The 27568-nt window shown below is 39.3% G+C and overlaps 1 protein-coding gene across 2 annotated transcripts; it reads right to left on the bottom strand.

Annotated features, from left to right (window-relative positions):
* Nucleotides 1–1965: 1965 nt before the first annotated feature.
* ACTR2 (actin related protein 2) lies at nt 1966–24828 on the bottom strand. 2 transcript variants are annotated; one of them, XM_058835009.1, is made up of 10 exons: nt 24658–24828; nt 18929–19039; nt 16082–16096; nt 13785–14000; nt 10189–10261; nt 8434–8570; nt 7502–7651; nt 6670–6815; nt 6153–6285; nt 1966–5006 (listed from the first exon to the last, which is right to left on the bottom strand). In XM_058835009.1, exons 1-10 carry the CDS (start codon nt 24703–24705, stop codon nt 4836–4838), a joined length of 1200 nt encoding a protein of 399 aa, XP_058690992.1. In that variant the 5' UTR covers nt 24706–24828; the 3' UTR covers nt 1966–4835. The 2 variants fall into 2 exon arrangements, with proteins under 2 accessions (XP_058690992.1, XP_058690993.1); XM_058835010.1 differs by lacking the exon at nt 16082–16096 and having other exon boundaries at nt 24658–24826.
* Nucleotides 24829–27568: the final 2740 nt, after the last annotated feature.

The following is a 27568-nucleotide window of genomic DNA, read 5'->3' as shown; positions in this document are numbered from 1 at the left end:
TTGGAACCACTTAGGCTTTAGGGCAAACAAAAACCAGATGGGAGATGGGTGCAGAGATGAAAAGGTGTAGGCAAGGGGCCCATATCTGTCATTATTCCTGCAGCTACAGTTTAATTACTACTCCTAGGCCTTGGGAACAGAGGGGTTTTTTTAATAATAATTTAAAAAAAAAAAAAGGTATGTGAAGGAACGTGAGTTCTGAGGCTGAAGATGGCCTTTAGTACCATCCCAAGTATCTGCTAAGACTCTTAATATGCTTTATTCATGACCCAGAATAGAAACCGTTTCCCTAATCTGCAGTGTTAAGGTTGCTTTCACAAAGAAAAAACAAAATTTAAAAGAAACCCAAATAAACCATTTGAGAAACAAAGCCCCATGCTGCCTCTCCTCCCCAAACTTCTCCTTTTTCCAGCAGCACCACAACAGAATTCTTTATAAGGCACAAAGAAGGCAAGCAGCTCTTCTCCAGCTGTTTGGGCAATAAGCAGATGTGCACAGAAATCTTGTTTTGTGCAGCTGTTAGTTGGTTCAATGGGCTGCAACACCAGGTTATGGGATGGTAAGCAATTTACATGGAGGATGTTATTAAAGAGCAATTTTAATGTTGTAATGCAGTGAAGGTAAGAAACAAAATTAGCAGCTTGTCCTGAATGGTTTTTTTCTTGAGGCCTATAATGGCAAAGTTGCAGCGACAGCACAAGGACAACAAACCAACCCATTAGGAAGAAACAAAGCATGACATAGCAGGGTCCAAATAAAGCAAAATTTTAGCTGAAATACTTGGTGAAAAAGTCCAAATCAATTTTCTCTAATACCATTCTTAGTTAGAACATTGAAGCAGATATACTTGGATTTTTTTTAAAAAAAGCAAACCAAAAAAACCCAAAAAAACCCTCCAAAGACCCACACCAAAGCAAACAAACAACATCCCCCCCCCCACCCCCAAACAACAACCAAAAATCCCCCTCAAAACCAGATCTTCCACAGTTTTGGAAAAGCTAATGACACTTGTTTGTGGAAAATAGCTGAAGTGCCCACAGGGAGGAATTCACTATTGAAGAAGTTGACTAGTAAATGTCGACTGAGCTGTATTTAGTCCTTTCCACACAAAAGCCATGTCAGGCAAAACAAGCGAAAGGGGAGGAGCAGGGAACATGAATTAGTACTGAGCAGAGGTATAGCCAGATGTACTTATTTTTCCCAAAGAATGCACAGTGATGAAACACAGATTTCGGGTTAAGGGTGGCCTTACTTTTTTTCCCATTAAAATCCTGTCTGTCTGCATCTGTCCCTAAGATGATAAGTGTTTGACCCAACCACTGAGGCAGATGCATCCAGAGCCAAACTGCACATAGTGGTTCCATCTAAGAAAAACAAACCCATTATCCTGCCCGGAACAAGATGCCTGGGGAACATTCCTCCAGCACAGCATGTGCAATGAGCTGGGGGGAGAAGCTGGTTGAGCTCATTTCAAAAGCCAGTTAAATGCACCATGAGTGGTGGACCAGTCACTAATCCACTCAAGTCCTTCTAAATGCTACAGGTCAACCCCCACATGCACTTTTCCTATCAGTGAAAATCAGGGATGCAGGTGAAATAGCACATGAAATCACAATGCCAAGGAGACTCTTCCTAAACAGGGCATCATCATGTGGCTTCTAAGCTTAGCAAAGGATGCTGAGGTCAATACAAGTTGAGGGTTCTTCCTATTTGGAGTATGGAGGTTGAACTAGAAAAAAAGAGTCCTGTCCAAGGATTAGGAATTTTTCTTTTTAAATAAAAGGATGGAGGGAGTGCAGTATTGGCTAAAAGATAGAGTATGACAGCAATCAGTAGACAATGTGTTATTTTGTCATGTCAGATTTCCTCAGCAAAAGCAGCTCATGATGGTTTTGTGATGGAAGTTAAGTTAGAGAAAAACTGACAGAACTGTGATTTCCCAAAGGAAACAAAGCAAACATAATCTACTTTGAAAAAAATCTGATTTTATTTTTGTATTGAAAAGACCTGTCAATTTAAATAGATGTTTATTTCCATTCATGGTCTCAACCAGTGTTGTGTGTTAACATTATTCAGAACTGTATAAAAAGCCATCTGTGTTACATTGGTTAACATCCTAGAACACTGGGGGAGGGGAGGGTTTGAAGCAGCTTAACATTAAAAATAGGATGTTCCCAAAAAACTTACAACTGATGCGGCATCTTCTATTCTAATTTTATAGGAGCTGAAGCATTTTGCAAATACAATTCAAGTTATTTGGTCTTCAAAAAAACTTTAAAACCAGATTGCTTTCATAGCAGTATTGAAGCTGTCAGCTGAGAGAGCACACACACAACACTCTTGTGTGTGCAAACACATACATGGAGAACCACACTGAGCACAACTGGAACACCCCATTCAGTATTCGGATTACGAATGTGTTCTTCTGGAACCATGATCACAGTTAATTTAAAATGCTAGTTGCTTTTTTTAATATATACATGGTTTCCATGGAAACCCAAGATTCTGCACAATCAACTGACATTTATTACTCATGGTGCTGTGAAGTTCTCTAGTCAAGGGGCCAAATTCCAAAACCTTTACTCAAACATGCACATACCTCACTGAAGCCAGTGGACAGGGGAGAAGATGGTTTAGAAAAGGGGTTGCAGGGTCAAGGTCTAGATTTGAAAAACCACATGACAGATTGTCATTTAAAAAAAGGTTTTAAGTCATTCTTTGGTTTATTTCCATGATTCCCAACACTGTCTGAAAAGCCCAGAGACAGTCACATGAGAAATCATAGCTCTAAAGCAAGCCCATAGCATTTTTAAGTCTTGTGTATTAAATGTTTAGAAGACTACAGGAATTCAGAGTACCCCTTACATTCATGTCCCCAAAAATCTAGTAACTGCTTAAGTGCATGCACTGAGGCACGACCGGCATGCCTGTAAATTCGTATTGTTCAAGTTAAGAGTAAATATAGCTGCAAAAAACCCCACCCACCTATAATTAAATGGTCATTACTAGCAATACTATAGTGACTGTCTTGTTATTAAAGAAATGCAGACATGGTTTCTGCCCCTTTGGCTCGCTCAGCCAAAGGAAACTGTCTGCTCAATTTAGAAAGGAAGCACATTTTAACAGTCCAAGGGAGTTTAACATTTCCACGTTTCTGGGGTCAATTATTAATGTAAAGATGTAGACAAATGGCAAGTATATGAAAGCATCTCTCATACATTCCAAGGTTTGGAAGTCAAAAGCAGATCTTGACTTCCTTATGCTTAAATGTTATGGTAGGCTTCAAAAACCAGTAAGAAGTAATACAATATTTCTACGGAAAGCAAAGTGGAACTAAGTCTAGCTAGCATTTGTATGCAAGCAGTTTTTGCTATGCTTAATGTAAGGCAGATTTTATTGCAATGATAGTTAGCAGTCTGCTAGTAGGAAAAAAATACAGGCAACTATACCCAGAGAAGGTGGCTGATAATTACTAGTGACAACTTCTATTTTTTAGAACAACTCAGCTTTAATGTACTTTCTGGAAACAGCATTTTCATCACTGGTTTTCACTTCCTTCCCCATCCCATGTTAAGTATCAAAAATCAAGACTGGATAAAATGAATTGTGGCTATTTACCAACCAACATCTCCTATTTCAATATTATTCTTAACTGGAACAAATATAAGTTATTCTTTATAACCTACTGCCACTGGTTGTTTATAAATATCTGCTTGCTGCAATAAACACTGGTCATTGAAATATTCATTTGCAGTAACTACTTGGCACTAGGTTAATACACTTGTAAAGTTTAATGGAAGTGCTTCTGATGTACATACAAGCACTTAAAACATCAGACTTTTAAAAACTTTGTTCTGGGGGTTTAAATATTTATAGTTACAGTTTTCATGAGCATTTCTGAAAGAATTAAATCTCTTCAATAAGCTTAGATGCTCCTTTCTCAGCATATCTAAGTTTCTTCGACAATTACAGAATAACCAAATTAACATTCTTGCTTCCTATGCTGAGACAACATGGTACCAAAATTTAGTTATGAAGAGGCATTTTTGGTCAGGCTGACCACCCCCCAGCTGTCCCTTAACAAAAAAGAAACACAGCTCAATCCTGTCTCCTCTCTCCAGAATAAAGACACCTAAGGCCACAAATGTACACTTGCCAGAGCATCAGGTGTTTCTCCATTTGTGGCAACCGTACATTCCCACTTAGAGAAATACAGTCTGAAGGCCCCACCACCACCTTTAAGGGTGAACCACCTCAGAAGCCAGTTTAGGCAGCAGTGCATATGAAACCACATTACATCAAAACAGTGTGTTAAAGTCACTCCAGCTACTTCAACTAGTTTTTAACAATGTTTAATCAAAATTCCTAATTGCAGGAAAGAAAAAAAACCAAACTTAATGTAGAGAGAGGCATAGAGATGCAAAGATAACCACCACAATGATCCAATAGCAAAAACTCTTGTTTAAAGGTTTTCTTATGCTAAAAAAGGCACACAACCCTTTGTGAACTAGAGACAAAAGCTAGCAGGACTACAGCAATAAACCCAGAAGAAAAAGCCTACCAGAATTACCCAATTGCCTACTGGGAGGGAACAATGAAGTCGACAGGCTGCTCTTGCTCCGTTTTGTTTGCAGGGAAGTGGTCAAATTTAATAGTCAAATTTAGCCACATTAAGAAACATTTAACAAAAGCTACCCCAAGAAACCAGAACAAAACCTGACGTTTGGGTCAAAAGGCCACAGACAGGCCCTTCCATAGCATGTAGCTGAGTGAGTTCAGAGATTGGCAATGAAAGAAAAAAGCTTTAGACATGTGACGGGAACAAGCTTTGGGATTTATCGAACAGTCACACCAAGCTTCTCCAGCACACGCACTCCCTTTTCTTGGTATTCTTGTCGGGTCATCCAGAAGTTGTCTTTGTCTTTCATGATGTCTGCTAGAACGGCACCCCCCAGAAACACCATGTGCTTCCGACGAGGGGGATCTTCGATTCGGATCTTAAATTTCTGAGAAAAAGAAAAGAAATTGTTAGTAGGATTCTTGAAACAAAGCCTTGCAAAATAAAATTGGGCTTTTTACCAGAACAATGAAGTGGAAACTGGCTAGTGAGAAAAATGCAACTAGAAAATGAAATGTTAGCACAGGGCACTCTGTGCGAGCTTCCAGCTTGCGCAACCCAAGTAAAATAATGACTTTGCATTGGGAATTACACACAGTTACTGACACTTGCCCAAAAATTGTACTTTCAGTATATCAACAAAAAGTCCAGGATTCAGAATACTAACAGAAAATTAAAGACCCAATTTCTGCATTTCAGGAACACTATTAAAAGTGAAATAATTCCTAATCTTTGATGGCTAAACTTATCAGAAGTTACCAGATCATCAAATCACGAATGTTTTAGAATTATACCAATCTACACAATCTAAACCAGTTTAACTATTAATATTCCCTTAACTTCTTCAGTGCTAAAGCTCTAACTTCAAGAGCAAAAATGAGTACAAAACTATGACTGAAACACTATCTCAGATGTCAAACATTCTGTACAATTGGGTCATTCCACAAAGACCTTCAGAGAACACTGTATTAACAACCAGGGAAGTTCAATTCAGTTCACCATTAGAAACTCCACTCAAAGGAATTTTCAGTACAACACACTGTTACCTCTGTAAATGTGTGTGGCTATTGCCTGTTTATCACAATAGCCAATGGAAAAGGGAAACTTACTCCACCTGAAAGTGTCTTAGAACTCTAGCCTCTCTCACTTTTGAGTATTTCACTTGTAGTATGAACCAAAACTTTCACAGATTAAAAAAAAATATTTTTTTTTTCTCTATGACAACTTTAAGGCACAGAAACTCTAGCTTTGTTTAACCAACATAACAATTTGTGCCCTGGTATTTATCAGCCTATTTTACATTCGAAACAACCCAAGACTTCAGAAATTACCTGCTACTAGCAGGGTCTAGAAGGTAAGTTTATTTCAAGTATGTACAAAGCAAAGGCAGGGGTGTGAGGAAGAGGGGCAGCGATTTTGCAAGCTGCAGGGAGAGCCACCCGCAGCCTCCGTCATTTCTGACCACTTGGTTCCCTCTAGTGGGGATTCCAGGGAAGCCTCTGCGCCCCGCGCTGCAGCAGCCACCGATACCCACCGAGAGTTTTTCCACATCTCCTTTCAGAACTCGCTCCAGGTAGAGCTGTTTCAGTTCCCGCTCCAGTCGTGAAGGCAGCCCAGGGTACATGGTGGACCCTCCAGACAGCACAATGTGCTTGTAGAATTCAGACCTGACCCAAAAAGAATAGTCTTTGTAGCATTGTATAGTTTACTCTGTACTATAGTAGGTACCTGAACTGACAGGGGTGTAAATACAAACCTAAAATATGTCACTACACAAAAAAAGACTGCACAATTTCAGCAGGCTTGCTCATGCTTTCCCAGAAAGCAGAAATAAAAAAAATATTGTGCTTTCAAGATTTTATCTTTGTTCATTCTTATAGAAATAGTTAACAATCTGTTAAGCTCCAAAAACTCAGCCTGAGCCCCACTCCCAGCATACACCCTTCTCCCAGGAGCATACATTAATGTCTAAAGCAAAAGTTGTTACTTTGAATACAGTTCTTGCACCACCCCTGCACCAAGACCAAGGATTTTAAATGTTCTGCTCTTACCTGGTATCAATGTCAGCAGCCTGGATGGTGTTGAACAGCAATTCAGCCACACCAACCCCTTCAACATTGATTAAGTGAGGCTGGAAGAGAGCCTCCGGTGCCTCAAACCGTTCTCCACCAACTTTGATAATCCTGCCATCTGGGAGCTAGGGAAGAAACACCACCATTGAAAAGGCTACTTTTAGCCACTTGAATGCTAAAAAAAACCCAAGAGGAAATGACCTACATTGCTCCCAAATGTTTTAACACAGGAAATTGTTGATAATTGTCAGCAGTGCAAGAAGTCGTTCAGTAGTACTGAAAGAATATACAAATTCTTTAATCACTCTGCAATTCACTTGGAGACATCAGGGACTAGACACATCGTTATTGACCTACCAAATATTTCCTTGCAATACCAACTCCTAGTATCAATTTTAAAAATTATCTAACAGCAAGAATAATGCTTTTCTGCAAATTTTTCCAACTGTGATCACAAAGTTTCCACTCAGAGCAAGTTTACCTTTCCTGACAGCAGATATCAGTCTCATGTCTCACTGCTGCATGGATGAAGCTGAAACAATCTCATGCTAGAATAAGACCATTTTCTCTACAAATCCCTGTACTATAGTATTCAAATTCAAAGATCTACAATGACAAAAATGAGTACAAAGTCTTACAGAAAATCTGAAAAGAAAGCCTGTAGAACATTTTCCCAGAACCAATCAATTTGATTCTCCAGGCCGAGAGGTGAATGGCTGCCAAGAAAAATTGTGAAGAAATCGAAGCTAAATGCTAACTGAATTTAAACCTAGGAAGTTTAGGACAAGGAAAGCTGTCTTGAGACACTCACCGTGTAGGATTCAACTAGAACTGTGGTCTCTAGTGCCAGCTTCTGCTCCTGTTCAATGTTGTATCCCACATAACACAACTTCTCCTTGATCATGCGAACCGTCTCAAAATCAGCAGAATGGTTGAAAGCATAACCTCGCAGCAAGAGGAGCTGGAGGGAGCACAGCAGGTTAGCAGGAAATGAGAGGAACAGTCCAGATGTCAGTAGAGGGGCACATTTAAACACATATCTCTGTTCAACTCCCCTTTTTAGCTGCAAATTTGGGTATTAAGACAAATCTGTCCCAGTGTATCCATTATCCCCAGAAAAGCAGCAGTGTTACTCCAAATGGGAAATTTTCTTTATCATTACAACTTTCAGCATAACCAGCACAAAGACAAATGAAAAAAATCCAAAATAATTCTTATCTTTAGAACTTCAGAACATTCCCATATATCAGTTTAACCATAAGATTTCTCAATATAAGGTGCTGCTTATATTTCAAATGCCCAAACAAATGAATTGTCTATCAAACATGCTCTCTTATTTAATCATCAGGGAAGAATCATTACACTGTTTTCCACACTGTAAGAAAGCCTTTCTAAAACAGATGAGTAGAACTGAGAGAATACAATTTAGCTTTCACTTTAGGTATTGAGAAAGCCAACTTTGGTGCTTTTCCTTCCCAAATAGGAAATAAATTCCCTTCCTACAAGGTTGCCACTAAGAAAATGTCTCTGAATGGCATCAGAATCATCACAAGTGATCTAGATGAGGAAACACAGTAAGAATAGACTGAAGTAACACAGAGAATACAGGAGCTCTTGATGTAATTAACATATGAATAATAAAGTGAAATATATAGTGGTTTCGTGCTATCAAGGAAATTTGACTTGAACCAACATACCACAGATACCAGCCTCAACCTTAAATCCTCTTCCCTCCCAGCTTACCTTAATGAGGTACCTAGTGATATCCCTCCCAGCGATATCTAACCGTCTCGTGAGGTGAGGGAGGGAGAAACCTTCATAAACTGGGCAAATGTGAGTCACACCATCTCCAGAGTCCACAACAACACCAGTCAACAAACCTAAAAGAATGAGCAGGAAGCACAACTGTTATTGCACTTTCATAAAGAGAGCAGAACAGCAGTGAGTTTAAGACAGGATTTTTCACTGTAAACTGATACAACCTCTCTTCCCTCAGTCATCAGTAGATATTAAACTTTAGGTTTCCATAGTAACAAATGCTCCATACATTTTTTGTTAAAGTATTACTTTCACTTTTACCCAGATGTTTAGAGCTCTGCCACTCACAATTTTACATGGTGGTTTGACATCTCAAATTGCGCTCTAATTAAAGGGATTATCTATGCTCATTAAATGCTTATTGTGGCACTAATTCCTCCAGTGGATTTAGTTGTGCGATCTTATATTCATTTCTGAAATATGAAGAATCTAGAGATATTCAAGCCACAAGTTTACCTTGTGAAATTCTTAGGACTTGTTGATTTTTACTGGAATTCAAAAAACCAAATACTTTCATAAAGTGGAGAATATTAGGACTATATAGCACATGCCTAGTATTCCCTCTCACAAGTGGCATTAGGCTGAATGAGATCTACCTTCACAGATTATAAAAATCATGTCTCATGAAAAAAAGCTTACCACAAATTATTAAATTATAAGGTATACAAAACAGGTATCATGAACATGTAGAAATAGAAGTTTCTATACTTAAGAGGCAAAAATCAATGCTGAAAGTTTTAGATGATGGTACGTAGAAACACTGCAGACTGCTCTAAGTTCTCTCACATTCTGTTGAGCACTACAGAGTAAGGTACATGTACAATTAAAGCAGAATTTAGGACTGTAGATGTCAAGTATTTGTAAGGAATCAAACCAAAGTAAACAAAAAAAAAATAATAGCACATAAAAACATAAAAGGGGAAAAAAACATAATAGCACAGATTGCAACAAATAAAATTAATATTCAGGTTTGCAAAAGTGGTTTGTTTTGGTTCAAGTAATTCTATTGACTTGCAGAGCCGTCCTTCCAGTATCCCATTACTTTTGGTCATGGACAGAGACACTACAGTGGCGTGTTAATGGACATGGATACTTATGTCCTGCTATGTGGCAGCTAAATACACCAAATTGCCAACAAACAGATGCAAGGAGTCACGGCATTAGAGCTGATGTGCTTTAGTAACTTCTTAAAATCCTAGATGGATTGAAGTCAATGGCAGAATTTCCATTGAATTCAGTCAATCCATAATTTTCTGCTCAGCCTGACCTAGTTTATCTACAGTAAAAGACTCAACTTTTTATTTATTTTCTTTCCCCTGAAAATAGTGTAAAAGTCACATGATCACCTTCTTGAAGTTACTTTCTTACTCATGGTAAAAAGTTGTTCCTTTTTCAGAAAATCCAAAGTAAGCCATTAAGACTTGATGCCAACAGCAAAATGATTACACCCTGAAACAGTGAGAGTTTTGAGGACCCAGGTTTTTGCATTTATTCATGAAAATAACACCAACAGTGCTACCTATCCTTAGTTCCTCAAAAGAAAATGCAAGCTGTCAGTCAGAGCTGAGCTTCCTTAGAGAACAGCACAGAATTAAGCCCAGGACCCAGTGATGCCATGTGAGTGCTTGGGCTCAGCAACACATCAGGAAACTGAAGAAATTTTAGGTTAATTTTGCCTACCTTGAGCATACAGAGTAAGAACAGCCTGGATGGCTACATACACCCCAGAAAACTGGTATGTCTCAAACATAACCTGTAAGATGAAGGCAAAAATCAGCTTCCATCATTTCCAAATACCTCAAAGAAATTTCATCAGTGTTTGACAACTGTATTTCTACAATTTTGTATTTTTACTAATCAAAAACACTTCCCAAGAATTTTCATCACACAGACTCTACATGAACATTCTAGACTGATGTGCTTTGGGTCAGTAAGAAGTACATTCAGTTTTGTACCTTACCTGTTCACACCAGACAAGCCAGATGAAATATTCCACCTCCCTTAAGCAACAAAAGCAAATACAAGAAACCCACATACCAATTTTTGCAGCTTTACAAAAATTTTCACTTTTCCAAAGTGCTTAATGAGTGGGAGGCAGTACTTGTAGACCAACCAAGCAGTTCATTACTGAAGTGTGACTTGGGAATAAAATGTTTGTTTAAGATGTATGTTTTAAAACAAAGTTCAGGCATTTTTCATTCTTCATATGAAGCAATACAGAGTTTGTATAACTGCACACTATGTCACATAAAGACCAGACTCCCTCATGTCTTAGTCTAGAATAAGCCCAGTATCACAGGTTGTTCTCTGGATCTGGACCACCTTCTTTAAAGGGCAACCAATGAAGAACTTTAAAATTTATTGTAAAATCCACTACAGAGAGAAAACTGCAGGTTTGCAGAACACGTACTGAAACAGGAAAAGTAGCTCCTTGTCTCGTACACTAGGTTTCCCTAATCACTGAACTAGTTTCAGTTAAGAAGCAGGCCAAGATTAAAGGATGTAGAGTTTATAGGATCTTGTCTTCTTCCTAAACACAAGAAAAGGCCAAGTAAACAAATCATGCTGTACAGCAGTTTTCCCCTCAATAAGCTTTACCAGAAAAAATGGATGAACTCTGATTATTCCAACATATACAGAAGATTTGCTTTTGCTACCCCCTGCAGCCTTCTGAACTCTTCTGCAACTTCAAGGATTGGAAACTGATTGAATCCTAAGTGCTCCCACAGCTCAAGTAAAAGATATCTAAATATTTTTGAAGAAAAAAGCTCATGCCTGACAATTTTAGAATTCTGAACTATTTAAAGAACCTCCTCCGTTAGAACAGTGTGAAAAGGAACAGAAAGGGAACAGTTGAAAGGGCAGAAACTCAAAATAGATCCCCTTTTAATAGTCATTGTCTAAACCCAACACTAATCCAATGGATATTTTCAAACAACCTGAGTGCTTATTAAATGAAGAAATAAGATAAGAAAAATCTAAATTATCAACTTCATACAACAAAATCAATATTCAAATGACACTAGTTATTGCCTTCACATGTACCAAACCCTAAAGGCCTCTACAAAACCTTTTATAACCTTTGGGGGTGTTGTCATTCTTTATTTCGAGAAAAAAAATCCATTCTCCTCTGCATTACTTTCTTTGACATGGAAAATGCCTTGACACAGGGCATGTACGTTAACAAATCTTAACATATAAATACTGAGCAGTGTGCTTTCATGAAAAGATTATTCTACAGCAGGTAACAGCAGATTCTGAATTACCTACAAAGTGATGTTCTAACTGGGTACAGAAAGGAAGAATTAAAACTGGGAAAAAATACAAGGAATCCTAGGCTGGATTAGATGAAGTGACTGCGCTCCAGTGTCTCTACAGCTTCTTGATTAGCCACTACAGTCTGGCTGCTGCTGGGGGTGTTACACAATGAGAGTGCAGCAGATAAAGACAAACAGCAAATACTCCGTTAAGCTGAGGAGCAATGCAGGTCTTGTACGTGCTATGAAAGGAAAAGAGCTTTTTAAATATATATTTTACAATACAGCTGACATGTGAACACTTGCTGCCTTACTATTGCAGGTGGGTCTGACAAAGTGATGAAATGAGGAGAGAGAATCACTGGAAACAGAATGAAGGACAGCATATATAATTATCTATCATCTTTTTAGGGTACAGATGACTGAGCTTTTCTTCCAAAATGTTACTGCACTGTATCCCAAAATGCAGAGACATTATTATATTTACTGCAGGCTTTAGGAAGGATCTTCATTCAGTTCTCTGCCTCATACTGGGCTCACCTCCCTGGAAAGGAGGAGGCCGTGTCAAAAATGGAAGGAGTATAAAGACATTGTACTCAAACTAAATATTGCAAGTTCTCATAATATTGTGTTCCATTAAAAACATTAATAGAAACAATGAGCTTCTGTGTAAGTCAAATTTAAATTTACGAAAATGGATTCTAGTTCTCGTTAATCTCTATCACGATTAAGAATCTGTGGTCTCTGGGGTGGTGCTAAAAAGACAAATCAAGCAATGCAAATATTCTATCAGAATTCAGAGGCCATACTAGACTCCTGAATTTTTGGTATAAAATCACTTGGCACAAGAACAACTAAAATCCATCCTTTTGTATTTATCAGGAAAACAGAAACAAGAACACTATTGTTGACAACTGAAAAGCAAAGAAGCCTGGACAGGAAATAGAACCATTCCTGCTACGTGGAGGCCACCCAGAATAACCTGCCCTGTCTATCACACCACAGGCGGCTGAGATACAGTACAGTATATTACTAGTGCTGCATTACCTGACACTTAGATCATCAGACCCTAATGTCCACAATTGCTAAAAAAAACCACTGAATTTAGATTGCACTGATAGTCTGATTTTTCTTCACTTCAGTTTTCCCAACTTTGCTAGACTTCATTTGCTCCTTGGTCACTGAAAGAAAGGATTAGTGCAAATGTATTCGCTGCCAAGTTGCAGAAAGCACTACTGTAGCTGTGACATCAAAAAGATTTCGAAGGAAAGGCAATCATAAATGTAAATTCTTAATAGACTAAGCAATTAATTTTTAATATATATATATATATACAAGCTTTGATATTCAAACTTATATTAATTGAAAATAGCTATGATGCTTATGAGAAAAAAATTCAACAAAACAGAAAACTCAAACCTGAGTCCTCATCACATGTACAGGAGCTAGACAAAATATATCTGACAACCTCCACTGAATACAAGGTTCAGCTGGAGCTTAGACATCCAGGGCAGCACTGAGATTGAGGATGCAAGAACCAGGCTTTCCTTCTTAGAAGGCTTTCATTGATAATCCCTAGCACTAATTAAAGATTAGTGCATTGGTTGTCATCACACCTTTGTCTCAACTACCTTCAACAACACTGCTCCATCTGGTAAGCATCATCTAGCTCCAATCTCCTCTGCATTACTGGCTTACAGAAGTCCAAGTCATTTAAAGTAATTAACATTTATCCAACAGCTAGTAATCAACGTATCCTGGGTATGTGAAGGCAGACATGTATTTCCAATTCTGTGTTTTAATGCTGCTATTAATGCTTGAGACAAGAAGCCTGCTTACAGATTGTGAATGAGATCAGCTGTTTGAATTTAAGCACAGTAGCATTCATGCCTATGGCTTGGAACGGGTTTTGGTTAGAGAACAGAACTGCTTTGCTTCAGACAGTCACTGCATGTTGCTGGAACAAGGAATCTCTTAGAAATGCTCCAATGACTGTGTATCAGCTCCTACTAGACATACCTCCACAATCTTCTCCCTGTTTTTAGTTGGATTCATGGGAGGCTCTGTGAGTAGTATTTTACAATTTTTTGTGTCAATATTAAGTTTTTCTGGTCCAAACGTGTAATCCCAAAGGTGCTTCATATCATCCCAGTTTCGAACTATGCCATTCTCCATCGGATAATTCACTTCCAGCATTGATCGTAATTCACTGGCTTCATCACCAACCATCAGATCCTGTAAAATTTTAATACAAAAACATGTCAGTGTTTACAAAGTTTTCTAAACACCAAACTCCTCAAGAATGACAGTGAACTGCTTCAGCCTGTGTCCAGATGTGTTCTTAAACAATGCCCATATTTTTGAATCATTTGCAGGTACTTAGGAGAGAAATAGAATATATTCCATGTAATATTTAAATTTGGCTCTTACCCATCCCAAAGCTTTTCCAAAATAAACATTATTAATTTTATTTTTTCAATTAACCTTAAAGAAACCAATAAACCCTGTTAGAGCTAGAGACTACAAAGCCTTTGTAAGTACAGATGTTTCTCCACTGACACCTCCAAAATTATTTTAACAAATACTATTTTCTAAGAGCTGAGATGCAAAACAGCACATAAGGGTAGTAGGTGGGATTGGCAGAATATTTTTTCCATGCATGTTGCAAATTTCTGTGCACAATACCAAAAAAGGAATAATGAGTGGTGAATAAGCATACCGAACAGGAGCAAAAGCAAATAAGAGATTATAAATTCCACACCAGACATTAAAAGAAACAATGGTTTACATATTGCCTGTGTCAATAGGGTGTGAAGAGACACATCTAAATATAAAATGTAACCTCATCTGTTCCTTGCCAAAAGTCCCAAGCCAGAAACCCCAGTAATGCATTCTTGCACAAACACAACCAACTAATGCAATTTGTATAGTCATTTCACACTGATTAAGCAATCTGTTTATTAACGTTAGTTATGCAAACGTTGCACATTCAAATTAGTAGCATCACATCTTCTCCTTTCCCACGTTATATCCCCAGGAAGTATGCACAGTAGCAGCTTATCTTTGCTCCTCCTTATATCCCATACTTTCCTAAAGAAGTCTAAACTGACTCACTCGTACTTAGGTTGTAAGAACATATTTCTAGGTACCATTAGCTCTGTGTCAATAATATTAATTGGAAAAAAAAAGAAATAAAAGAAAGAAAAAATTAAAAAAAAAAAAAGAAAAGAAAAAAAAAAAAAGCCAGCTGCTTGATCCAGACATATGCCACAACAGTTTGCAGTTGCTGTGGCACAGTGGAAGTGTGGGTTACTCAACCTACTATTCAATGCCAGGGAAAAAAAGATGCACAAGAAAAAATCTGGCATCTGGTTTATAATGCCTGTTTTAGAAGTAACCCAGGCAGTTGCTGTTGACTATATAAAAAGGAAGTTACCTGAAAATAGTTCAAGTGAAACCATTCCTCTTTCACCCCCTCTCCCTGACAAGGTGTTTCATTTGTTTTCCCCTGCACAGCAGAACACGCTTCAGCTCTCGACTGTACAGAAGACAAAAGTCAAGACTCCAACACTTTCAATCAAAAGCACTCTGGTAAAACCATACTATGAGAACTCCACCATGTAGCCACATTACTCATGAGAATTTAAGACAACACAAACTCCACCAGTTAGAAGAATCAGAAGCCTTTTTTGTGCACTGCTCTTTGAGGCTCTAAGCTGTCCAATAGGACACAGCCCAGGAAAAGCTGTTATTCAAAGATGCAAAGTGAAAGTTGCACAAAACTTTCACATCCTTTTAAAACAAAACTAAAGGGCAGAACAGTTGTTCTCTCTTGAGAACACCAGCACTAGCACACTAACAAACACGTACACTTGGCAGCTGAAGAGGAAGAAGGACAACACAACCAAATTTGCAGAGCGGAAGCAGTATTGTGGCATCCAGTGTTTCCACCACTTCAGTACTCATTAATATCTGTCTAACTGAAATCTTAACATTTCTTCAAACTCCTGGTTTGTAATGTTAAACAGAGCAAATTCTACTGTCAAAGATGCTGAGTTCATGTTGATCTCTCAATGTTATTCTTGCATCTTGCAAAACTACAGGTTACGTAGCATTTAAAAGCAATACATAAAATATTCTCATTAATTAGTTGCCAGTAAATCAAAGCAATGAACAATGTCCAAAATAATTATGTATTCAAATGTAAAATGTAAGACAAGACAAAACAATGAATAGCATTTATAAAATAACATAACAGCTACTAAGTCTCATCAAGCAAAAATGGAAAACAAAAAGCAAAGGGGCACCTCACTTACCATCATTTTGTTATTCTACTTCAACAGGTCAAGAAAGGTGAAGAAAAGGTAGAAGCAAGAAAGTCAGAAAAGGCCTAAATGAAATTCTCAAATTATTTTAAGTACACAGTAGAATTAGGCTGAAAAGAGATGCATGTACAGCAGGAAATGATCTGAGTTAGTTTAGTTAGGGCCAAACTAACATTATCAGGACATCAGATTAAATTGCCTCTTTAAAGAAAGCTATTGCTACATGTCAGTGGCAAGTCATATTTAGGCTTCCTAGGCTGCAAACAAGATCAGTGTATCTGCTTATCTCTCATAAATAGGATCCTGTGTATAAATATTCTGTAACAGTGGAGTTTTACTCTGGGCTAGGTGTATGTCTGAACTAGAAAAGACTCTGCACAGAACAATTGACCATAACTAGCTCTGACAATTGCTAAATTTACATTTTGTTTTAAAAATTCACTTAATATATCTAAGAACTGAAAACTACTCCTTAGTACTGACTTATTAATACCCCCCAAACCTGCTGCAGACTAGTAAGTCAGTAAAAGCCAAGAGCAGCATCTATGATTCTAGTTTGAGTTGCAATTTTAAGCAAAATAATCCCAGTAATAATTGAACTCCTGAGCAGGAGAAAAAGCCATATCCCTGCTGCTAGCTAAAATGAGAATCCCTAAGGAAAATATGGTCAAAGCAACTTGAAATTGGTAACTCAGTGGATGATAACTACTGTTCTGATTAGCTTCCAGGCTCCTTTCACAGAGTTTCAAAGGAGTGCAGTTTTCCTGAATAGCTTTGAAAAGTTAAACTAATAATCTCCTTGACAGCTTCCTCTACTCAGTTTTAAACTTATCCCGTAAGAACTCACAGCGTATGCCTAGAATTAAATTTTGTCATAAAACTCATCTGCTAAAATACATTTTTTAGGAAATCTGCAAGATTTTCACAAAGAAAAACAGCACTCACACTTAACAAGTCTTTCTACTGTATTATCCTACTGGGATACCCAAAGTGTCTGTGGCAGGGGTTTCTTCTCTTGATACACTGCTGCCTTAAGAAAGGGTGACAAGCTGTTATAGGCAGATATAAAACTTCTAGAAAAGAATCTAGACACAGTTTATACTCCTTGAAATACACCCACATGATCCATGCTCAAGCAGAAGACCAGTAATGCATGCAAGATGATCATTTACAGGTTCTTTTGCTGATCTCATAGCAATTACCCACGTCTATCTCCTATCTTTTCAATGCAGCACTGTTATCTGCAGCAATATTAAATTATCAGATAATCAGAGGATACCAAAACTGGTGGGACAGGCTGTGTTGAATCAGCTGGAAAGAAAACATGACTTCAACAGTGAGATTTCATGCAAAAAAAGTTTTGGGGAAGTTTAGACTCATAAATCACTGCATAATTTCATAAAATTTTACCAGGACCTCCTTTAAGGAGGCTCTTCACATTAAGTTCAAGAAGAAATACCTCTCCCCAAATCTTACTAGAGAAAGGATTATGTTTTCTGTCCTCTTACAAAAAAATCCCCTCTATTGTGAAAGGGAAAGATCTCTATCCTCTCAGCCAAATTGTCCTAGCTGATACAAGGTAAAGCATTCTTGAGATAGTAACAAGACAAACCCACAATCGCATTTTGGGAAGTTCTAGCATCCTTCAGCCTTTTGACCTCATTGTATGGCCTTCTTCTGATACTACAACCATTTTACAGGCAGAAGCAGAAACCCGACAACTCAAGTTCTTGTCAGCTACAGGGTTCTGAAAATAAGGAACAAGTCTGGACTGATTTTTTTCCCTCTTCCTAAACTGCTGCTCAGAACCAGCAAGGAAAGCAAAATTGAAATCCTGTATATGTGTGGTCCTATTTAACCTTCACTGGCCTAAGTGGGAACCTCTACAGTTCTGCATTGCCACCTGCTTCTCCCTCACTCTCCAACTGAAGTTTGCTCGATGGTCTTAGGAAGGCATTCACTACTTTACCTGATCAAGAAATCCCTCTCTTTCAGCTGGATCAGCTCACTAAAGCAGCTCACAACATGCCTGCACAAGCAGCAGGACCAACACAAGGTAAGAATTGTGTGGCTAGAAGCAAGAAGGGAGGATGTGACCACAGCAGGGCCAAGACATTTACCAAAGCCTACATAGCAGAAGCAACTAATAACATTTGAAGTGTTACTCTCTAATTACAAAATAAGTGAAAAATTATAGCTCCCTGGACTTCAGAAAATGAATTCTCCAACAGTGGTTCTCCCCCCATGTCTTGGAATAATGCCCCAAGACAAAGCAGCCTGAACAGAGCCTCTCCATCTCTAACTGGTGTCACCCCAGGACAAGCACCTACATCCACCAACAGCAAAAGGAAAACAAAAACCATAGAAACAATGAAACGCAAACACAACCAAGGTTAAACATCTCATACAAGATCACAGATGATCAGCTCTGAGTAGGAAGCAAACTGTACAGGAAAACCTGGAAGCACCAGCAGTTCTTCAACATTGTTTCAAAATCCCACGGTACAGCTTGGTGACAGTCACTTCTGTCTCATTTCTGCCTTCTAATCTTGACACCATTTGCATACTGGCATTTGAAGCCCCTTTTTGCCCAGAACCACTCAAGCCCTACCTGCTGCCTCCTCAGGTGTACTATCTGAAGGCCTCCAGTGCTTTAGATTACCCTCTTCTTAACCTTGCAGTTTGTGACAGGCTAAAATCCAATACAGAAATTAATCAAGAGATACTGAGACAGCACAAAAGGGAATTAAGGAAAAAACATTTCCAAACATTACACAAGTCAAAAGCTGCCCTAAATATTTTTATCTGTCAGAAAGAAATAACAATCAAAAAATTTACCTTGATTTCAATGTTTCCTACTTTAGCAGTTGATCTTATAATGGGTCTTCCAACCAATGCTGGAAAAATGTGCTCTGGAAAATTCGAGCCTGCGTAGCCACATTTCACAAACTGAAAAGGAAGAAATAATTTTATTAGAATACGCATTACTTTAATTTACAAATAGAAACCTGGTTTTAAGTTAAAAATTAAAAGTCCAAATTTAAGAGCATGTGCCCCACTGGAAACCAATCTGATTTATACTTTCAAATAAATTTTACACATTTTAGATGATGCATAGATTTTTAAAACTAAATAAAAGTATTTTGTAGAATGTTTTCTGAATCAAGACTACCAGATTTTTGAGAAACAGTTTAAAATTAGTAAGTACATTGCAAAGTGTAAAAAGAGTCCATGTCTGAATCTGCATTTCCTGCCACTCTATAAAAAAGTCCTCTAGCAACCAGAAATCTGTAATTTTATAACGGATCACCTTATAATGAGTACCCAATGAAACCTAATCAAATCACTTCTCCAATTAGAGCACATGGTAGCATAACGAATTACATACCAGGAAAAACCCTAAACCTTGTGAATTCAAGTTTTCCACTCTTCTAAAAAGTGCTCAAATGTGAACTAGCAATTCACATGGATTTCTCAAAGTTTTGTAATTTTGAGGGTTTCCTTTAAGGATAAAGTCAGCAGTAAGCCCTTCTAAAACCAACAGCACAATTAAAACCTCAAATGATGGCAGTTCACACCAAACAGGACGCTCTGAAAGTGTTTGTTACCCAGATATATACAAAAGGAAGCTTTATATCACTGGGTTCCAAGATAGTATACACACTAAGAAAACAATGACAATTTACTGAACAATAAAAAAACATATAGTCTCTAGAGGAAGTTCAATTGTAAAATGCAAACTTTAAATGTGCCAGCAAGAAGTTACAAGTTTAGTTCATGGGGATCAGCAAATTATGCTCTTCATCTCTCCTATTTTGATAGGATATTTTCATGTATCGTATTCTGATGTTCCACCCGCACCTCTTACAAAGAAGACTCCTCTTTTATTCTTGATGCACAGTTTGTGTACTGGACTAGTTTAACATGCCAAACCAAAAACACTTTCATCTGCAAAATTACCCAACCACTGAGGTGCAGCAGTGGTAACCCAGCACCATGGGATCCTTCAGGTTGGAGGGAACCTCAGGAGCTGTCTCATCCAACACTGGGCTCAAACCAGTCACCGCTGAATTCTGAGCAGGTTGCTCAGGGCTTGGACCAGCTGGGTGCTGGCAGCCTCCAAGAACAGGCAATTCACAGACTCCTTGGGACCCTGTCCCAAAATGTAATTATCCACTGCAGGTTGTATTAAAAGCCATCTGCTAGAATTTTTCAAATATTCGCTGGATTTTCTGAAGCAAGGTCTGAAGACTGCCACTGGAACAATTATCCCAGTGAAGAGTACAGCTAATTGCAGCTGAGAGGAATTCTGTCATTACACTAACGGTAACATGAAAAGTCACTTGCTGTTGCTCATAATTATTCACCTTACTGCAGTAAAAAAGGGCACCTGTTGTGGAAAGAAATGTAGAGAACCAATCACAAAAAGAGCCATAAGATATTTTAATTAAAGCTGGGGTAATAGAGGGGAGAAAGGATTTTTATTTTGCTGTTTTGTGACCCTAGTTTCTTTCACTCCTTCAGTGCTTGCCCTCCAAAGGCAGAGCTGTTTGGAATATCTGAAGAATGACACCGTGTACACAGCTCATTTAACTCATCCTACTTCAAACCCGGAATACTCTGAAAAGGCAAGTATTTACCAGTTCTTTTGGTTATACTAAAGCCAGAAGTGCCTAGGAGTTGTACAGATCTTATCTGTGCATTCAAGAATGCAGTGCTGCTATGAGAAAGCAAAGAGCAGCCACAAGCACTTCTGGATCATATACCTGAATACATCAGTATACCAGAAGTAACAGGATAAGCAATATCTATACAAATCTTTACAACTTAAAACTCCTAGAACACCCCCTCAAGAAGTTCCACTACTCCAACTTTTAAAACCTGCTAAACCCCCAGTATTTATATAGCAATCCTGATGTATGCAACCAAAACAACTACTGCACAAAAATCAGCTCCTCTCGGCCAGCCTTTAAAACACCTCTCAGAATCACATACAACTACACTGACCTAAAAACTGCTGACCTACAAAACCACAAAAATTCTTACTATTTGATATGAATAGTAACTTCCAGCCTCTTTCTGCATGAAGACCTTGATGCATCTTCCTGGGAAATTAACTATGTTGGCAATTAACAAATCCTAGATTTTAAAAACAGATTGGCATTTCTCCAACCAGCCTAAAACACAATCAAAACCAGATTTAATTGATGAGAACTAGAATGAGCGAGATTAAGCTTGGACATTCACAGTCTGTTTCCCACCTCCTTCTGGCCAGAACACAGAGCGTTAAAAATTACATTTTAGAAAGTTTGATTGTTTCATAGACAGAAAGGCAAGAATTTTAACTTGCCTTCAAATCTGAAATTTCAAAAATTTGGTGAAGATAAGAACAAGCGAGAGTCTTCTTTGTCAGCTTCCCCATCAATGGGGGCATCCCCACTGTAGTATTCTCCCTGACACTATCCTGAATATTCAGCTGGTTCACTAAGTTTGTGAGGCCTATCATGGCTGAAGAAACTGGCTCAGTAAAACAACCCAACAAGTAAATGCAGAGATTGGTATAATAAGAGATTTTGGACTCTTTCAGATTTTTTGTCTGATGTTTTTTGGGTACAGTAAACAGAAGATACCTCTCCCTCCTGCCCCTTACACGAAATCCTTCAAAATATTCAAGTAAACATTATGAACTGCAGTAATCTGGAACAGCTTCTCCTTTCTAAGGCCCAACATTAAATGCTCACTGTTCTGCAACTCTCAGTTTGAAACTCTCTAATTTAAGTACAGTGCACTTGTTTCTCTTCCACCTCTTGCTGTGCACACCCCTCACAGCAATTATTGAACAATTTCAGTACAATACTCATGTTTCCAACAATAAAACAAGCACTCCATGAATCTACCCATTTCTGCAAGGACTTCATCATCATCTGTTTTTGCACACATTTGCTATACATTCAGAATGTCCCAAGAACAGCTTTGTAGCCTGTGTGCAAGACCATGTATGTAAGAATTTTTACCATATATAGTTTCTTCTCCATTTCACTGTGGTTTATAGCGAGTCTTTCACTTCCTACTGAGTCATCAAACACTAAGAACTTGCATGTATAAGTGTTCTTTCAAACTAAAAGAATGAGGAAGCTTGCGAACATATCACGTGACTGCTTTTAATATGAATACTAATATTCTTATCAGATCTCCGTGCTTGATCCTTTCCACTGATGCAACTCTCAAACAAAAACCCTAAATACAGTTACAACAATTTTACAGGCCAGTAAGTAACGTTCCTTTTGGCCTCTAACAATAAGAACATTCACCCCTAACACTTTAGACTTCTGAGGTGCCATTGCCTGCCTCCCACACTACATGTTGCAAGAACTTCCTTTGAGTCACCCACCTCTTCCTCAAAGGTTGGCTGCAGCCTGATAGATCAGAAGTCCTACTGCAGCCTAACAAGAACAGTAAATTTCGAAGACAAGCCTAATGTTAAAAATTCACCAGATTTTTCCAAATATATTAGCCACTTTTTATCTATAATATTCCTGACACATGGAAAGAGATTTAATTTCTATCATGCTTTTAAGTGTGAGATACCAGAAATAACTCTAAAATAAGATGTCTGTTGTCACATAGGAAAAAATATTATCAAAATACTGGTATGACGATATAGAACTACTTGGTATCTCCACTTGTAGTTGAGACTCAAAAGTTTTACTGAATGGAATTTTTGTCCAGCTTAGTTATCCCAATCCTTGTTCAATTATCCCAAATCAATCTAAACATTTTGAGTTGACTGATTTAACAATTACTTCTGACACTTTGCTCTCCCACCCAAGGAGCTCTATGGCTCCCAGACACACATTGTTCTGCCCAAAGGCTGAGCACAACCCAAAACTGCAAAAGCTGAAGTGACACAGGCCCCTCCTCTTGCACCATAAAGGCACCTTCCACTCTCCTGGTTATTTATATCCTGGTACATCAGGGAGGGAAAAAACGTATCGATGCAAGACATCTCCAGAATTAAGAGCCCGCACAGATACCCTATGTTGTAAAGAAATCTGTGTGCCATGTGCAGCTTGGGAAATCTGATTGGAAAAAGCACTTTTACCCCCTGTGTCACACCTGAGACCAGACAGGGTTCAACACTGCTGTCACCACCAATACACTAAACATTTTACAACTCAGTGATTATTGCCATATAAAGGACCACACCAATGGGTGAAGCTCTGATTTTTATTTTTTTTTTTAATCTAGGCCTCACAATAAAACATTAAAGAAAAAAGAACAACAAAAAAATCTCTAACAAAAAACAAACAAACCATAAAGAAGCTTCCATTTCTCTCTGTAACAAGAAAATGCTATTGCCTGAGACAGCTATCTTTTCTACTCTCCTTTTTCTAAATGATAGTGTAAGAAGTGCCAAAGGCTCTGAACCCTAGCCCCATTAAAAATAATTTTTGCTATATGAAGGTTAACAAAGACATCAAAACTGTCAAATCTCTGAACTTTCAAATATGATGTTCTTCTTCCTGAACCATTCTAACAATTTTAGATGCTAACTGAAAAACCCTCGAAGTTAGGATGCTGAATCTCTAGTAACAGCATCTTTTGTCTCAGCTATTCTTTCCTAGGCTCATTAAAAAAGAAAAAAAACCCTCTTTATTGCAAGTATATAAAATATACTTCCATATAAAATGAAACCTTGCTTTGTTTTGCCATTCAAGAGATTTTAATGCACCACCAATTAAGGTAACTGTCCAAATAATATTGCTTTACTAGGGGAAACCCTAGATTGCTAAAAAAATTACCAAGGGGAAATATCCACTGATAGCATCTGATCTCTTTCTGCTTTAAAATGGTATCTTTTTCACTTCCTGCCAAGGTGCCTCACAGCCTGACAAAAGGATGGATTTCCAGCGGGTGCCTGCAGAGGTGCGTGGAAAAGATGGGGAGAAAACCTTTCCTTAAAAAAATGCCAATTTGGAGGTACGTGTCAGATCAGAGAGGTATTAAGGAAAGGATGATGCTCTATTTTGAACAGCAGCTGCCCCAAAAAAAAAATTTAAATCAAACAAAACCCCAACAACAAAACCCCCCAACATTTCCCTAAACTAATAATGCTGCAGACACAGGACACATCCTGATTGCTCAACGCATAATGCACTCATTCAGAATTTTTAAAAATCGCTATTTTTGTCTAAACGCTCGTTGCTACTGCGAGACTCGCTCAGGTCACGCAGAGAAATGGGGATCTTGACGGTAAAATCAGAACGCCGAGGGGGTGGGGGCGGGCACCGCAGCCCCAGCCCCGCAGACCCCCGGCGGTCCCCCCGGCTCGGGAGCACGGGGACACCGGGCCGAGGGCCGCCAGCCGCCCCCGCCCATTCATTCCGCGGGCCCGCGCGAGCGCCGGGATGGCGGCCGGGCCCGGTGGCGGCAGCAGGGCCGGGCGGGCGCGGCCCGCGGGCGGTGCCGGCAGGAAGCCGGGCCGGCTCCGGGGGGAGTCGCCCGGCTTCCCCTTCCCCTCCGCCCCGGCAGCAGGGCGGGTCCCGGCGCCGCCCGCAGAGACTTACCCCGGTGCCATTGTCGCACACCACCACCTTCCTTCCCAGCGTGTCCATCGCTGCGACACCGACACGGCTCCGCACCGGGACCGACACCGACCGCGACACCGGCACCGCCCCGACCTCCGCCGGGCCCCCCGAGCGCGCCGCCCGCCGCGCGCGCACGCCGGAAGCCGTCAGCGCGCGCCGCCGCCCCGCCCGCCTCCGGCCCCGCCCCCGTTGCCATGGCGGCGGCGGCGGCGCCGGGACAGGGGCGGCACAGCGGCCTCGAAACCGAGGCCTCGAGGCGTCCCAAGCCTCTGGGAGTCACCCCAACTTGCCAGGTCGGCTCTTTGTGTTCGGCTCCTACCGATGCCGAGGCGGGGATGGGTCACCTGAGGGGCCGCTCGCCTTCCCCCCCTCACGCCGTCCCCTCCCCGCGGGGGTCTGTCTGCTCTCTCTCCTCGCACTCAGCGAAATCAGGCATCTCTTAAAAGCTTCTATTTGCCGTGGATGTTGTGTTATTCCATAGCTCGACATCCCGGAAGAACTGCTCCTCCCAGGAGCCTTGCCCAGGTCTGCCTGGCGAGCAGTTTGCATTTGTGTGATGGGTTCTGAATAAAGGAAAAGGTCAGTGTGATCTCCTGGCTCCTCTCTGGCAGCCCAGTATTTGTGAAGGGTAAGTATGACCTCCTGCATTGTCTCTGGCAGCCCAATATGTTTATTGTGTTGCCTCAAATTCCACTGACTTCCACTGGCAGTCAGGAGCAAACCCCAGGTGATTCCCTCCGTGCCATGAGCTATGTCGGTCCACTACCAGCAGCCTGTAACAATTACAGGTTACAAAATTAGGTATCGCACAATATAGCCACGAGGGGGGTTGTACAGTTAAGGGAGTTACATTTTGTGTGGAAAATCATGCTGTGAAAAGCCAGGGTCCACAACGGAGACGGGGGAATCCTGCAAAAATCAACTTGATTCGAATAAAGGGAGAGAGCCCACTGGGCCAGACCCCTGTGGGGTTTCTCTTGACTTTTTGGAGGACACACGTGGCCCTCATCCTTTCCCTAGGTGCAGCCTTCCCAAACCATCTACTACATATTATCTCTTGAACATGTATGCCCCCCTCATCATGCATTACATGACCATTAAAATTAACCATTAGCCCACCCTGGGTGGAGAAGTTAATACTCCTAAGTCTATTAGGTCTGTTCATTTTCCCACAAAGTTCAGAAGTTCAGGCCGTGCTTTGCTCTTCAGCAAACTTGCACAGCTTGATGTTGGTAAAGACCCCCACACCCATTCTTCCAGAACCCGGCAGATCCTTTCAGACTTAGTCATTTGTAAAGACTTTAAACCCATTTCTCCAGTCACATATGGAGAGATGTTTATGCTTATGGTTGTGATTTTTTTCTGCCTTTAATTTTACAGAATAGTGATAACAATCAGAATTCTTAAAAATACCAGAATATAGGCCATAATATTTGACTTTTTAAAACTTTAATCAAATCCAAATATTGAGAATGAGGAAACAGGGTTGTCATACCTAGTAGGACAAAGAGGCTATGGAAACAAACACAGGCTAATCCAGTGGCATGCAGCTGTGATGGAAGGACATCCTGGTCACTCTGTACAGCTTTACCTGGGTACAGATTGCTTTCTAATATACATGTGATTAATGATCTTATTTTAATCTGCTTTTCAGAGCATGGCATGGTTTACATTGCTGGTTGAAGCCAGATGTGTAAAGCAATTGCCTTAAAAGTCTGCTCTTTGTCCAGAAAAAATAATTAATCTGTATGTTTTAAATCCCTCAGGTTGTTGAACCTGGAATAGAGAGCTTGTTTCCTATTATGCTGTTGGACTTGCTAGTTAATTCTGGACACAGCACTTAACCAGCCTTAGTCCCACAAATCTGGATATGGTACCATTCCACCTCACACTAATGCTCATGGATAAAGCATCTGCAATCTCGGAGTGAGAAATGTTTCATTTTGGGCTCAAATTATTTGTCAGATAGAATGATGCTTCAGCTGTGCTTCCTCATGTACACTGGTGGCAACATTTACCCTGCCCCAAGGAAAACTATGTTTTAATATGGCAGAGATGAAGTAAAAAAGGAGCAAACTTTCTTCACTAGCTTTTCTGAGGTTAGATAGTCATTAGATCCTTAAATAGGTTATATATAAATGCAACTCCTTTTTAATAATGTTTTGTAGCTTTTATCAGATGAGCTTTTTCCTGCCAGGAATTTAGGCTATCAGTTAAAGAAAACGCCGTATGACAAAGGGTTAGTTTGATAATTGCCATCAGAATTTACAGTGTAATAAAAGTTTCTCAAGAAATAGTGATACTGAAGTCTGGCAAATATAAATGATTGATTTGCTGTTTATAGCCCAACATAGAGATTTCATATCAAAGGGATACAGGTTCTGTACCAGAAGTACCAGAACTTACATCCTGCATGGCATAGCTAATAAATTCACCACTGTTCTTACTACCAACTGTTGTTGCTGTTAGCTGCTGGATAGCCGTAAAAGATTTTTGTATTTTATTAAATTTCATGTACAGTGCAGGAGAGGAAATACAATGTGCTTTGAACAGACATCTCTTAAAACTTATGTTACTGATTTAGCTGAACTGAGATATTACTTCTTGTTTTAAAGATTGAAAAAAAAAGCAGTGTCTGGAAGAAAAGCCTTGGAGAGAACTATCCACAATTTCCTAACAGGAGAAGGTGTTGTGATTTGCTGTGACTTTTGAGAGTGAGCAAGACATCGTGATAGAAAATAATAAAATCTTCTAATAAAATATTAGAATTATTATAGTAATTTAATGAATTTAATGATAATTTAATTTAATATTAATATAACATATTTAATATAAATATAAATTAAAATATAATAAATATTTATTATATTAAAATAATAAAATGATGACT

The sequence above is a fragment of the Poecile atricapillus genome, chromosome 3 (assembly GCF_030490865.1).
Source record: "Poecile atricapillus isolate bPoeAtr1 chromosome 3, bPoeAtr1.hap1, whole genome shotgun sequence".
Classification (NCBI taxonomy): domain Eukaryota; kingdom Metazoa; phylum Chordata; class Aves; order Passeriformes; family Paridae; genus Poecile; species Poecile atricapillus.
This window is presented reverse-complemented; position numbering and strand designations above follow the sequence as displayed.

Excerpts from the sequence above, each read along its gene's own strand:
- ACTR2 (XM_058835009.1), bottom strand. The coding sequence starts at position 24,705 with ATGGACACGCTGGGAAGGAAGGTGGTGGTGTGCGACAATGGCACCGGG. Across the intron at positions 10,262-13,784 it reads ACAGGGAGAAGATTGTGGAG|GTTATGTTTGAGACATACCA; the intron begins GTATGTCTAGTA and ends TTCATCTTACAG. Across the intron at positions 7,652-8,433 it reads TCACTAGGTACCTCATTAAG|CTCCTCTTGCTGCGAGGTTA; the intron begins GTAAGCTGGGAG and ends TGCTCCCTCCAG.